This window comes from Cornus florida, unplaced genomic scaffold, assembly GCF_030987335.1.
Source record: "Cornus florida cultivar Cherokee Brave unplaced genomic scaffold, ASM3098733v1 CherokeeBrave_3.0.0_Hap2_Chr06, whole genome shotgun sequence".
Taxonomy (NCBI): domain Eukaryota; kingdom Viridiplantae; phylum Streptophyta; class Magnoliopsida; order Cornales; family Cornaceae; genus Cornus; species Cornus florida.
Window position 1 is genome coordinate 87,477,734 of NW_026775576.1, and position 14,146 is coordinate 87,491,879.

Below are 14,146 nucleotides of genomic sequence, written 5' to 3' on the forward strand. Positions count from 1 at the left end.
TCAAATCCTTCATTGCTTTACTTACTAATGGCTCTTAAGAATCCAGGCTTGTTCTTTAGACTTAAGTGTGATTTTTTTTTTCTCTCTCTCTCTTTATGCAGTTAATTGAGGGAGGTGCGAGTAATCCACGAATAATATCTGAGTTTCCATGATTTTCTTTTGTTTTTGTTTCTGTACTCTTTTAGATGTATTCTGATCTGCTGGTGTAGGTCAGAGGAGCTTTATGTCATGAAATAAAGAAATTAAGTGTTTCTCCTTATGAAGGGAATTAACATAGCATGTGCAGCTTCTGAGTATTTAAAATTTTATTAATAAGGAAAAGACAGCTTCACTAATAACTACAAATTATATAATAAATTGATCCAAGTTGTTTTTTTTTATGCAAATAATACTACCCATCAACACGACCATGATCCAATCAAGTTATGCTATATATTCTTGTGGCTTTGATAATGAATTGAAATGATACTATATAATTGAAAGGTGAATGCTCAGCCAAGTGACTCAATTTTCCTTTAAAAAAAAAAAAAAAAAAAAAAAAAATAACGAGTGACTCAATGTAGAACAGTTGAAAACACACATATACCATTATTGAAATAAAAAGTAATCAGAGAGACTCAGGTTCGTGGATTATGCACTGACTGTATTAACTCGTTGAATGTGATATTGACTGTATGCATTTAGTCTACATTGACTGTATGCAAACACACATACACGCACACACAATAACTGTAAACAAATAAAAAGTAATCAGAGATGTTCCTAGGACACATAATATCACATACATCACCATTATTGAAATACTAGGTAGGAGGCAACAACAATAGGAATATGAATTAAAGGAACCAGGAAATATCATATGTCGAAATTGGGGGACAGGTAATTAGTCCTCTTGTGGCCTGGCCTCAACCCAGTCTCCATCTTGATCAAGCACCATCCCTTTATTCTTTTCGACCCACCAATACTCTGGAACTTGATATTTTTCCTTGAGAAAATTACTAAACTTGTTCACAAGAGCCAAACTCCTCTTCACCTTCAGCTCAAACTCCCCTTCCTTTCCATTCCAACCTGCAACTACATGTAACCGACCTTGCAAGTTATGCAAGTTAATAATGTTGTCAAGTGAATGGTTCAAGAATGGAGACTTGGCACTATCAACCACAAACTCGATTCCTGCGTATGCATAACCAAAGATTATGCTTGGTAAATCCGGGATGATATCTTGCTTGTTCTTCACATGTAGGATTCGCAGGTTTTGCAGAGCCTTAAGCTTGTCACAGAACACTTGGTTCCCCAACATTGGGCACCCGAACAAAAAGGCCGCTACCTGGACATGAACTGGAACTACACCAGTTGCCACCACATTGAAAACGCTTAGAGCAGCAAGTGCCCCACCTAGGCTATGTCCCGTGAATATCAAGCTTACGTTTTCGTGCTTGTACACTTCCATCAATTTTGTGATGGTCGATAGAACTTGAGTTTGCGCGCTGGTTTTTGGAAATGGAGAGTCCGGGTTGCTGGGTGCAAATTGTGAGCCAACCCTCCATGACCTTGGCGACGTCGTCCTCACCACCATCATAATTGTCATTTCGTCCCGAGCCGGACATTAATGGTGTGGCAGGCACGAGCTTAATGTGTAAATCTTCTTTAAGTTCAATTGGTTGGACGGTTCCACGCCACGCCACATAAATGTCACACCTGCCATTGGCCTTGCTGACTTCATCGGCGGTGACAGCAACGTATCCCATCCAATTGGACTGGCGTTGGAGTGGGACGGCGGGGCACTTAGGTCTGATGATGAAGGCGTCAAAAAAGTCATCATCAATGGTTGCAGTGGCATAGAGGAAGGAGACGATTTGGTAATCTGATGCTTCGTAGCCACAGTATTTGGAATTTGGATCATTGATGAAGGCATCATAAGTGGCTTGGCTCATGTCACCACGGCTCAGGATGAGTTTCCTGAGGCTGAGGTCAAGAGGGTCAAGCAGACCATTCCACTCATTGCTTCCTAGCAGTTCTGCCCACGTTGGTTGTGTTTGCTCAGTTGCCATGTTATCAAGGTCAGTAGAAATGTAGAATTTGTGTGTTGAAGAGCAAGAGGTGTTGGTTGGGAAGCGCATGCATCTATGGAGGTGATATGGTAGGGTATAAATAGACGAAATGGTTAAAGGTTAATTTAGGTACTTGAGGATTATTTTCTCCTTTTCTTTTTTATTTTTATTGTTTAATTTTTTTGTGGCGTTAATGACGAGGTGGGTTATATCTATCCAGCATGTTACATGTGTTGGATGGGGATTGAATGGAACTGACTTGACTTTTGATTAGCCCTTCAGTATTTTTACTCTATTTCTTATGTTAAACTGCTAAAACTCAATAATGAGCATTGATCGAGATAGTATGATCTCTCCTACTCAAGAAAAAATTAAGTGTTCGGTGTAATATTATAAGTGTACGTGTATGAGTTGGCTTGAACATTTAAATAAAGAAAAAAAAAATTAAATACTAAAAGTTTTTGTATCATAAGGATGAAGACCTAAGAAATCGAGCACTAAAGTGCATATTTGGGATTCCTATTTGATTCAAAATTTGATTTTTTTTTTTAACGTTTTCAAAATTTGATTTTTGTTGGGGTATATGAGCAGTAGACAATCACAATTCACAGTAAGAAAATTCTAATTAAATTGCATAAACGAATAATTATATGATCTCTCCTACTCAAGAAAAAATTAAGTGTTCGGTGTAATATTATAAGTGTACGTGTATGAGTTGGCTTGAACATTTAAATAAAGAAAAAAAAAATTAAATACTAAAAGTTTTTGTATCATAAGGATGAAGACCTAAGAAATCGAGCACTAAAGTGCATATTTGGGATTCCTATTTGATTCAAAATTTGATTTTTTTTTTTAACGTTTTCAAAATTTGATTTTTGTTGGGGTATATGAGCAGTAGACAATCACAATTCACAGTAAGAAAATTCTAATTAAATTGCATAAACGAATAATTATTGTTAGTTTTCACTCACTCACCGTAAGTAAGGGACAAAAACATAAAACACCCTTAACGTATACTTTACTTAGCACTTTTATCCTTTATTTAAAAAGATATAAACATTCTTAAATTTTTTATATTGTGTAAAAATACCCCGACATAAATTAGTGAGCTTTAGCATGGCAGTCGAGTTGTCAACTGAGAACTACCTAGTGTAACTAAATGAGGAGGTGGCGGATGGGTTACAGTGGTCCTTCACTGCTAAAGGAAGCTCATTTTGACACATCTACTCTAAGATTAGGATATATATATATATATATATATATATATATATATATTTTAACTGTATTTCTTATGTTAAATGGTTCAAACTCATGGTATGCTATCTCCTACTAAAAAAAGAAGTTACGTGTTCCAATCCTACTTAGATGAAATATTATGGATATGTACGCATTTATTTAAATTTTTAAAGAAGCAAAAAAGAAAACCGATACTAAAATTTCAACAAAAAAAAATATAGATCATGAAGACCTAAGTTTGTGAACCTATCTTATGTCACAAGGAATAGTCTCAAAATTCTAAAGCCCTAAATTCAAACTATAATATTAAATTGAACTCTAAAACCTTTGTTTATAATACAAACACTAATTAAGACCAAAGTTTGTAAACCTAACTTATGCCATAAGAAGTAATTTTAAAATTCTAAAACCCTTAACTCAAACTTTAACATCAAATTGAACTCTAAAACCCTAAAATATTTTACAAAAATACAAACGTTGAAGTTAAGGTAAACAATATACCTAAAAATCTTTTATCCAGAAAATTAGTAGCATAATATATTTAGGTCTATTATTTAGTAGAAGATGCAAGCACGGCATATTAATAAAAATTTGAGGGCATTTTAAGCTTCCTAATTGCTAGGGTATCATAATGTCAAATACTTATAATGAACCAAAATTTTTGAGTTGATACTCTATCCTTTTTTTTTTTTTTTTTTTTTAGGATATTCCCTTGAGGCTAGTTGATACTCTACTTCCCAATACCCATTTTATTTGAATAAAAATGGAATGGAAATATATTTTCTCTTTTTCCTATATTAAATATTTGAAGAAAAAAAAAACATTTTGGGACACTTGTAGAGTTAATTATTTTATTCATTCATTTTTTTTTTCTTTTCAGAAAGTTAGTTGATATTAAAGAAAATAACGTACTTGAGAAACTATTGCATGATCTTGGACCAATCACTATTTGCCATTTAAACAAACGTGTTTATTTAACATTTTGTGTAACTGCTAAAATGATTGGCTGAAACCAATGATGCACTAGCATAAAACAAACGTGTTTATTCAAAGTTTTTTTTTTTTTTTTTCATAAGACTATTCATTATATTTATACAAAAATATATTTAAGGTAAAATTTTGTCAAGAAGATTTTGTCAATAAGACCTCCGGCGAAACCACCTGACAACAATGTTCGTGATTGAGGAGATCTTCTCCATGTGCCTCGCAGCAGAGTTTGCCTACAACGGTCTTCTTGACTCAACGTTGGGCTTGTGGGCTTGTTGTTTGGCCTCAGGTCACTTCTCTTCGGGATGTAATTGGGCTGTAATGTTTGTTTGGCAGTTAGTCTGTCTTAAAGGCTGTAAACTTGGGCTGTATTGTTCGGCCGCATTGATTAGCATTGGGCTAGCCTTTGGTTGGTCCTCTTTTTTATAAAATTTGATCTTTCAAAAAAAAAGCCCTAACCCCTTAAAAACACAAATAAGATTAAGTCAAAAATTAGAGAACATTCAATTTAAAAAAATAAACACTTTAGTTTATAAATGAATAAAAAATTCATGTACTAATAGCACAAATTAATGCTTGCTTACGAAAAAAAAAAAATACCACAATCCTCAAACAAAATTATATTTTTGAAAATTGGTGAAAATTGATTATATATTCTGCTATTCGGTCCTTAAAAGAGAGCAATTTGATTTTTTATTACTTTTGAAAAATAATATTGCACTTTGAGTGATTGAAAAACGAAGAGAGATATATCTCAGTCTGTTGTGATTTTTTAGATGCAGTATGCCAAAAATCATAGATAGATCAGAAAAATCAAAATGTAAAGTGAGATAATTTTTAAATATGAAAACAAAACTGGTATTTGTCTATCTAAATCTAATGGTCCCCATCGTTGTATCTTTTTCATTTATCGTCACCATAGTTGGGAAATCAGTAGTCATAGTTCAATCGCAAACTTCTGCTTGAAACAAAAAACCAATGAGTTATGAATGAGTGCAATTTGACTTTGATATATATATAATATATATTAGAAATTATTCAATTAATATTAAACTTTAATCGATCGAGATCCTTGAGATGCAGTGCTCAAAATCATACAATATGAAATCAGGGAAAAAAGAAAAAAAAAAGTGCAGAGTGAGAGAACTAAGAGAAGAGAGGATGGGGTGGACATGACTGAGTGAAAGAATCGCGTTTGCATTCTGCAAAAAATAATAATAATAATAATAAAAAGATAAAAAGCCCCAAAATTGAGCCATATTTTAAGGAAAAGAAAAAATGGGGTGAAGGTAGATCCACGAAGGAAACAAACCAAAAAATGGGGTCAAGACATTATATAAAATAATATATAATGAAAACAAACAACCCTTCAGGACAAGAGATTCAAAAAACGAAAAAGAATATTTTTTATTTTAAAAATATGTTAAAAGAAGTAAAGATCAAAACTAATGGCTCTTAAGAATCCAGGCTTGGTATTTAGACTCAGGTGTGATTTTTTTTTTTTTAACTTTTCAATATTCAAAACAAGAAAAGATACTAAATTGGTTGCGGGTGTAGCTCCATTTTTGCATACATTAGACGAGCCTTAGATATGAGAATTTCTTTTCATTTTCCATTTATTTTCTTTTCTTAATGTTTCTATCTAACTAAACTATATAAATATATATATATATATATATATATAAATATATATATATTTATTATTTTTATCTAACCAACCGAAACCTTATAAATACAAAATCACCAGTAACTTATAACTTACATAGAGTACTTGAAATACTGTACAAGAGGAGTGGAATATACCATGTCAAGGTTTGGTAGGAATGCTGTAATTAGACCATTTTGGAGGGCAAAAGTTGTTATTAATGTTAATTGTTTCTTTGTATATATATATATATATATATATATATATATTTGAAAGATAATTATCTCTTTGTACTGCATAAAGGGGATCAATCCTAACACAACCACAGAAGACCACAAGGCAACAGCTATATAAATTGAGTAGATTGTACCAGAACCGATCTAGAGCATGAAAATAGGAAAATCTCCAGGATTTGTTGTATAATAAATGACCACAGACACTCAGAAAGAGGTTCCACGATGGCGATGGGCTCACGGCGAGAACTGAAAATTCCGGGCTGATGCGGGAAATTGGATGATTCCTTTGAATGAAACTTTTTTTTCTTCTCTGGAATTTATTTTTTAATCCCCAGTGGAGAATATGGATTGTTCTCGGTTCTTTAGTGCTTCAAACTACTCTTTAATTGCAGTGTAAATCTGCTTCTCCTATATTTCTCCTCCTATTTGCTTCTGCATTCAGGTGAATTTCTTGTGAATTGACCTTTCGGTTTAATCTCACTAATTCTGTTGAATTGCCATGCATATTTTCTATTTAAAAGTAATCTTGGTTTCTTGAATTTTTATGAAACTCCGCCTCAGTTTTTTTCTTGTTAAAATAATTTCTTTTAGTAGTAAAGTTAGTTGATTAGTTCTATGTCAGAGTTGTTTAACATAGAATAATACTATTTGGTCATTCCAATATTCAAACACAAAGCAAAACCAAATGTTTAGAATTAATGACAGTGCATAGGATTCATGTCCCCATTGTAACAGAAGGAAGCCTGACAGTGGCACCAAAATGAAGAAGGGCTAAACCCTTTTTAGTCATTTCATAATTTTATTTTATTTTATTTTATTTTTTATTATTATTTTTTAAAATGTGTTGCTAAGGGCATTTTAGTTCAAATTTTATAAATAGGACCTATTTGCACAAATGTCATAATTTAGAGGTGTTTTTTTACACGGAATGGGTGCAATATGCACTATAAGCATACTATAGAGGTATTTTTTGCCCTTGACCCGTATTACAATCCCAACAATTGAATTCAAAATTCACTGTTTGGATATATGTTGGAATTCAAGTGTAATTGAATTACAATTACAATGTTATTGTTTGGATAATATCATTAATTTGGAATTGAATTAAACAATGTAAATAGATATGTATATAGGTATATATAAAATAAATTATATGTACACATATACAATATAGAAGACAAATTTTAATCAAGATTATACTATTATATAAAATTAGATGAGAAGGTAATTCATTTAAAAATGAAATCTTAGAAGAAAAAAACTGTAATAAAATTAGATGAGAAGGTAATTCATTTAAAAATGAAATCTTAGAAGAAAAAAACTGTGAGAAAAGATGATGTATGATAGAAAAGTGCATATTGATAGAAGCATTTGGAATTATGATCACCGGAATAGAAGCATGTAGCTATGAATAGTTTTTTATTTATTTTATATATTGGCTCCCAAATTTTAAGTATTTTTTTTTTTTTTTTTGTTTACAAATTAACTAATTAAATAACTTAATTGGTGTATGAATTATTGTAGTTTTTTTATTTATCTTTTTTCTATTATTTGGCGTGAAAAATAATGTTACCCTATTAAACTTTATTTTTAATATAAAAATAATTAAAATTACATTTTCCTGAGTGTTTGAAAAAAAACGTTACCCTATGAAATGTTTTTTTAAATTAAATTTCCTATTATTCAGCGTGAAAAAAAAATCAAACGCTCCATAAAACATTTTCTATTATTCAGTGTGAAAAAAAAAAAAAAAAACATAAGTATATACAAGCAATATTAAATGGGTGATTTTTAACTAAAAAATAAACATTAAATGGGTGATAAGAAAAAAAGAAGAAAATAAAATACAAACGATAAGTAGCAGGAACTGATACTAATGCCAGATAAATTCATCCACCAAAACGTAGTTATGCATTTGGTGACACATTGTCACTATATTTGCTGTCAGTAAAACACCAATTATGCGTTTGATAACAAATTGTATAAAACACTTTTAGATTTATTTGATAATAATGTTACTTAAAACATTTTTATTACTAATTTTATTATATTACCCATATACTAAAATTTTGATAATATAAAATTTGTAAATATCAACTTGCATCATAACCCTGAGAAATTTTTATGTGATCACCCATCAACTAATTTACGATCCCTACCATTCGTAAGAAGAAAAGTCAGCATAGTTGACTGTTAATGAAATCTATTCTCTTTCGGACTAGCCTAATTGGTCTACGCGGCATAATTTGGTTTTAATTAAACCTCTCTCAATATCATATTTTGCTACATTTCCATTCATGTCTCAATTTTAAAACGAATCCAATTTCTCTTTTCTATTAGCTTCAACGAACTTCTTGTCACAAAAACATGTGAATTTTGTCACCCCGGCTTAAGCCCTATGAATGAAAATAAACACTCAATTTCTCATTTTAATTAATTTGGAATAGGTTTCGTAATATCGATCTAATCATCACCTTACTTGAACATGTACAAGCGTTGAGATTGTTGGAAATTTCTATTTCTCACAAGCAAGTGTTTTGGATAATTTTAATTTAGACTTAATTTGATGAACTTTTTTAACATAAGACTTTAGGTTATGTTTGTTTGGAAGTAAAATATTTTTCTCAAAAATTATTATTATTTTATGTAAAATATATATATATATTTTATTTTTTGGTGTTTGGCAAAGGCTTAGGTTGAGGTTGAGGTTGAGGTTGAGGTTGAAGTCGAGTCCATCGGGTGAGGCGTGCTATTAAAAAAATTGATGAATAAGTTAGTTTTGTTAATTTTTAATATTTTTTTCTTCGTAAATATTTTACGACAATCAAAACAACAAAAAATACAAAAAATATTTTTTGAAAAATATTTTAACGGAGCCTTAATGATAAGATGTACCAAGATATGAAACGACAATTTTAGTGGGCAGGCATGAAGAAGGACATAGCTTTGTTTGTCTCCAAGTGTAGTATATGCTAGATGGTCAAGATTGATCATCAAAGACCGCTAGGTTCCTTACAGCCATTTCCTATGCCGGAGTGGAAGTGGGAAAGTATTATATGAACTTTGTGAAGGGATTGCCAAATTCCAATAGGAATCACAATTCAATTTGGGTCATTGTTGACAGATTGACCAAATTAGCTCAGTTTTTGCCTATTTGCACTGATTTCACTTCAGAATAATTGGCAAGGCTTCATATTGCAGAGATTGTGAAGTGACATGGCATACCATTGTCCATCATATCGAATAGGGATTCGAGCTTTGTATCAGGTTTTTAGGAGAGTTTTCAACAAGCTTTCGGTATATAGTTATATCTTAGCATTACTTATCATTTTCAGATGGTTGGGCAGACCGAGAGGGTTAATCAGATTATGGAGGACATGCTTCGAGCTTGCGTCCTTGACTTTAAGGGCAATTGGGAAAATTATTTGCTACTTGCGGAGTTTGCTTATAACAATAGTTTTCAGAAGACTATTGATATGGCACCTTTTGAGGCATTGTATAACCGACCATGTAGATCTCCTGTTTATTGGTTAGAGGTTGGAGATAGTAGATTTTTGGGTCTTAAGTTCATTAAGGGTACCTCTGAGAATAGCGCTTTTATTCGGGATCGCATGCGTACTGCTCAGAGTAGGCAAAAGAGTTATACAGACCTTCGTACTCGCAATTTAGAGTTTGAAGTTGAGGATCAGGTTTTGCTCAAAGTGTCTCCCATAAAGGGAATAATGCGTTTTAGGAAGAAAGGGAAGTTGTTGTGATACCCCTCGGATCCGAGATACGGGTTGATCAGGCCCAGGCCCAAACCCGAGGTAATATCAAACAATTAAAGTATTTTAAAACGAACACAGATAACAAAATGAAATAATAAAGATGGAAATAAAACTGAAAGAACATTTAATTATAAAACCCTCCATGCATAACTGAAAAATAAAACTCCAATCCTCCAAAACTCCAAGGTTACAACTTGGGAATCCATTGGTGGACCCCTAACCAAAAATTCAACTGAAACTGAAAATTGAAAATAGATAATGCTAGAAACATCGAGAGAAGTCCTACGTAATCAGATGGATGTGAGACTGTCCTCGACAAGCACGATCAAGCTCTAAGGCTGGAACCGTCCTGTACCTGAAAAGAATAATGAAGGAGTGGGTCAGACCCACGAGCAAGTTCTAATCTAACTGCAATCCATACATGACCCGATACGCAGATACACCGTAGACACCTCACAATATCTATCTAGTCCATAAGTATAAATATATCCACACTAAGGGACATTCACTAGTCTATAATAGGGGTCTCAACCTGAATAGAAGGTAACATGTGAATACGCACCCAAAGGTGGGCATGAGTACCTAGACCTAACAGGGTACACCTCAACCTATTATAACCAGCTACGCATCCACCGCATATACGCACCCTAACCAACGAGTCTGAGACTCAAGCTCAGCTTGTGGTACCATAAACATATATATAACATCCATCCAAATCCAGGGTATGTAGTCCAAATATTTAATAAACTGACATACAACAATCCAACTGGTTAGTCACCCAACTTATTCAGTTGATGTGACTTAACCTCCGTCCATTAATCCAAGAAGCCACTCACCTTAGTTGCAGTTGACATGTCTTAACCAAAATTAGGATTCAACATTTATAAACCCATTCCTTAAATCCGTTAGGTTAGGTTTAGGTGTTTGAAGCTAAACCGTCACCAGTATGTCACCGTCCCATACCGGTGCATACTATCCTCCATATCCAGGTAAATTACAATGTATACATAATGAACAAGTAATTTATAGTCCAAAACCACCATCCAAATAATTGCAGAAAAGTATTTAAGATTTCAGCAATTTAAATCCCAGAATTAAACCATGTAGTTGCAGGAAACATTTTAATAGTTTACACAACTAGCATCCAAAGCATGCATAGACCCAATCCAATATATCAATGACTCTATCATGCATTTAGAACAAATTCCATAATCTTATTATAGTCCAACAAATTGCTAAATTAACCTAAACAATTTATTTCGTTCCATCCGATAACAGTGTATTAAGTCATACGCTTTTATACTGTTTCATCTTTTATCTTAGAGGCTTAAACCATGCATCAACTAGTTTAATCACACTTAAAATCAAGTAATTAAATCCTCTGTAAAGTCCCCACAATCCATTAGAAACATCCAAAAGCTCAAACAGTGCCCAGAATACCAAACAGTACCTTAAAAACTAAAAAAAAAATAAAATAAAATCGTATATTGGAGAGGGGGCCTGCTCCAAATTTTGGGAGCAGGCTCTTTCAGCCTAGAGCCGGCTCTACTTGTTGTGGGAGCCGGCTCCCACATCCATGGAGCCGGCTCTTAACTCCTTTGAGAGCCTCTGTCCCCGATGCTTCTTTTCAGTCCGTCTGCTCCCTTTCTGATCAATTCCTACCACTCTGTTGGTTTCTAAAACTAATCTTAGGAGTCTTAATTTAGTCTAGAAGCATCCCCCAAGGTTGTTTACAATAATTTTGAAAACAATTATAGAGTTTAATCAAGCCACTTAAACTAGCATGCTTGGAAAACAATACTGGAATAGGTTTCAGAAACTTTCAGTTCTTTACTGAACCCTCTGTTCCTCTTCACCACTGAACCTACGGATCTTATATCAGTCCCAATAACATCCCCATGGTTCATTTACAGAGTCTAAAAAAAAATAATTCAAAGACTAGAGTTATAACAGAGCAACATGCTTAAAGAACAGAAAACTGAAACGAGCCATGCATGAACTGTAACAAAACGGTTTTCAACATAAACAGATCGTTCATATGACATATATTAAACATATATCTTCCAGTTATTGATTAATTAAACCCTAGAGATTATCTAGGTGCACAGAACACGAGCCAAAGAGAAGGAGAAAGAAAAGAACTTGCCTTTGAGTTTCAGACTTGAAACTCTAAATTCCCAGTTTCTGTATTGCCCGTTCAATTCCCCATTGCTGTTCCACAAACCCACGTTCCTTCTACCTTGCTCCCACCTATCCTTCCTCTCATATCTCTCTCTATTCTCCCTCTGTATCCCACGGTCTCTGTTTTTGGTTACAGAAATTACGTTTAATTATTCTAAAACCCTAAACCACCGTGACACACATACTTATAGGCTTAGTGATTAAACCCTAATCCATGTATAACTCGGCCCATAAAAACCTAGGTTATACTCACTGTCGGCTCATAATGCTATCTAGGTTATAAGATACTCGGCTACATACGCGTAACCTCTTAGGGAACCCTACTGTTTAAAATTAGACCAGTTATTAATTTATTTTACTACAGTAACTAATACTAATTTAGTTTATAATTTAATCTAATTAAAACATTTAAATAAACCAATTAAACATTAGAAAGACCAAACCACTCCAATTACAAAAAATAAGAAATAATTAAACAATAAATGCCAATTAAACAATTAAAACACTTAAACAATAAATGCCAATTAAATACATGTCACATAGGTAAACAATTAAATAAAATTAATAAGTAAAAATAATTAAACCAAATAATCACGCAAAAATACAATAAAAATAAATAAATAAATGTACAATAAAAATAAATAAAAAAAATGCCGAGATTATCCTTTTTAAAATTAGGGGTATTACAGTTGTCACCACGGTTCATGGGTCGTTTTATGATTACGTATCGCGTAGGAATGGTAGCTTATCAGTTAGCACTTCCGGACAATTTATTTCATGTCCATAATGTTTTTCATGTGTCCATGTTGCAAAAATTTTTGCGAGATGAGGATCGCTACCGGCATATAGATGTTGGTGAGATTGAGTTGCAGCTGGATGCGACATATGTCGAGCCACCTTATCGTATTCTTGATCATAGAGATCGGGTTCTTTGTAACAAGGTTATTCCTCTTGTGCATGTTCAGTGGAGCCATCATAATGAGGCTGAGTCTACTTAGGAATAGGAAGATAAAATTCGTTCAAAATTTTCAGAAATATTGGAAAAAGGTAAAGGTGAATTTCGAGGACAGAATTCCTTTGTTAGGGGGGAAGAATGTAATACCCCTAATTTCTGAGGATTTATTTTATAATTTTATTTGTATTTTATTTAATTATGTGGCTTTGTGTTTAATAAAGAAGGAATGGAGTTGGTTGACATTGAAGTGGTTAAAGCAAATTATATGATAAAGTATAATGATACCCCTGATGTTTTGGCTTTAGTTTTAGAAAAAATATTACATGATCCGGATCAACCACAAAGCAACACATAAATAAATGTGTCAGCTTTATATCACTTGTAATAAGTTTTTTTGTTTAATGTTGCTTCGTGATTGGTCAGGACCAAGGAATTGATCCCAGAAACATGTAATGATTTTTGAACGGGAAATATTTGGACATATTTTGTTTGAGTTATATAATGCTTAATTACCAATATATGTGTGTTTGTGTGTGTGTGTCACATATGGAGAATTATAAAGAGTACTTCAACCATATATACTAGACACTCACTGTAGGTGCAAAATTTCTCTCTATTTGAATAAATAAAAAGAAATTTACAACCCACTCAAGAACAAGCACAAATAAAACTCAGAATAATTATATAATGCTCGATGATTTTATTGGAGGTTTAGGCCTCTATTTATAAGAAATACAGTGGTGGAATTTTGGTAGGATTCGCATGGCTTGTCCTCCAATTCATTCCATATATGATTTTCTTTACATCTATAATCATTTCCTTTCTACAATTCTTTCTATGTTGAATTTCCCTTGTATAGAACTTGCCCTTTTTTGTGATTCCTTGGCCTAGCAGGACATGACTTCCCTTTATCAAGATTAGGCTGATTGTGGGCTGGCCCTGAAGATTCGGGTAATGGGCTTGGATTTTGCCATTGGTATAACGGGCTGTCGCTGTCTGGGCTTAGAAGTTGGGCCAGGTGGCTCTGGTCTGCGAACGATGTGGGAGCCGAACCCTTGTCTGGGCTTGCTCTGGACTGGGCTGATCTG

General features: G+C 33.1%; 1 protein-coding gene across 1 annotated transcript; it reads right to left on the minus strand.

Moving 5' to 3' along the window:
• Positions 1 to 883: 883 nt before the first annotated feature.
• On the minus strand, positions 884 to 2,051 carry LOC132314518 (phospholipase A1-IIdelta-like). Its single transcript, XM_059813375.1, has 2 exons — positions 1,427 to 2,051; positions 884 to 1,344 (listed from the first exon to the last, which is right to left on the minus strand). The coding sequence occupies exons 1-2, from the start codon at positions 2,049 to 2,051 to the stop codon at positions 884 to 886; spliced, it is 1,086 nt and encodes a 361-aa protein (XP_059669358.1).
• Positions 2,052 to 14,146: the final 12,095 nt, after the last annotated feature.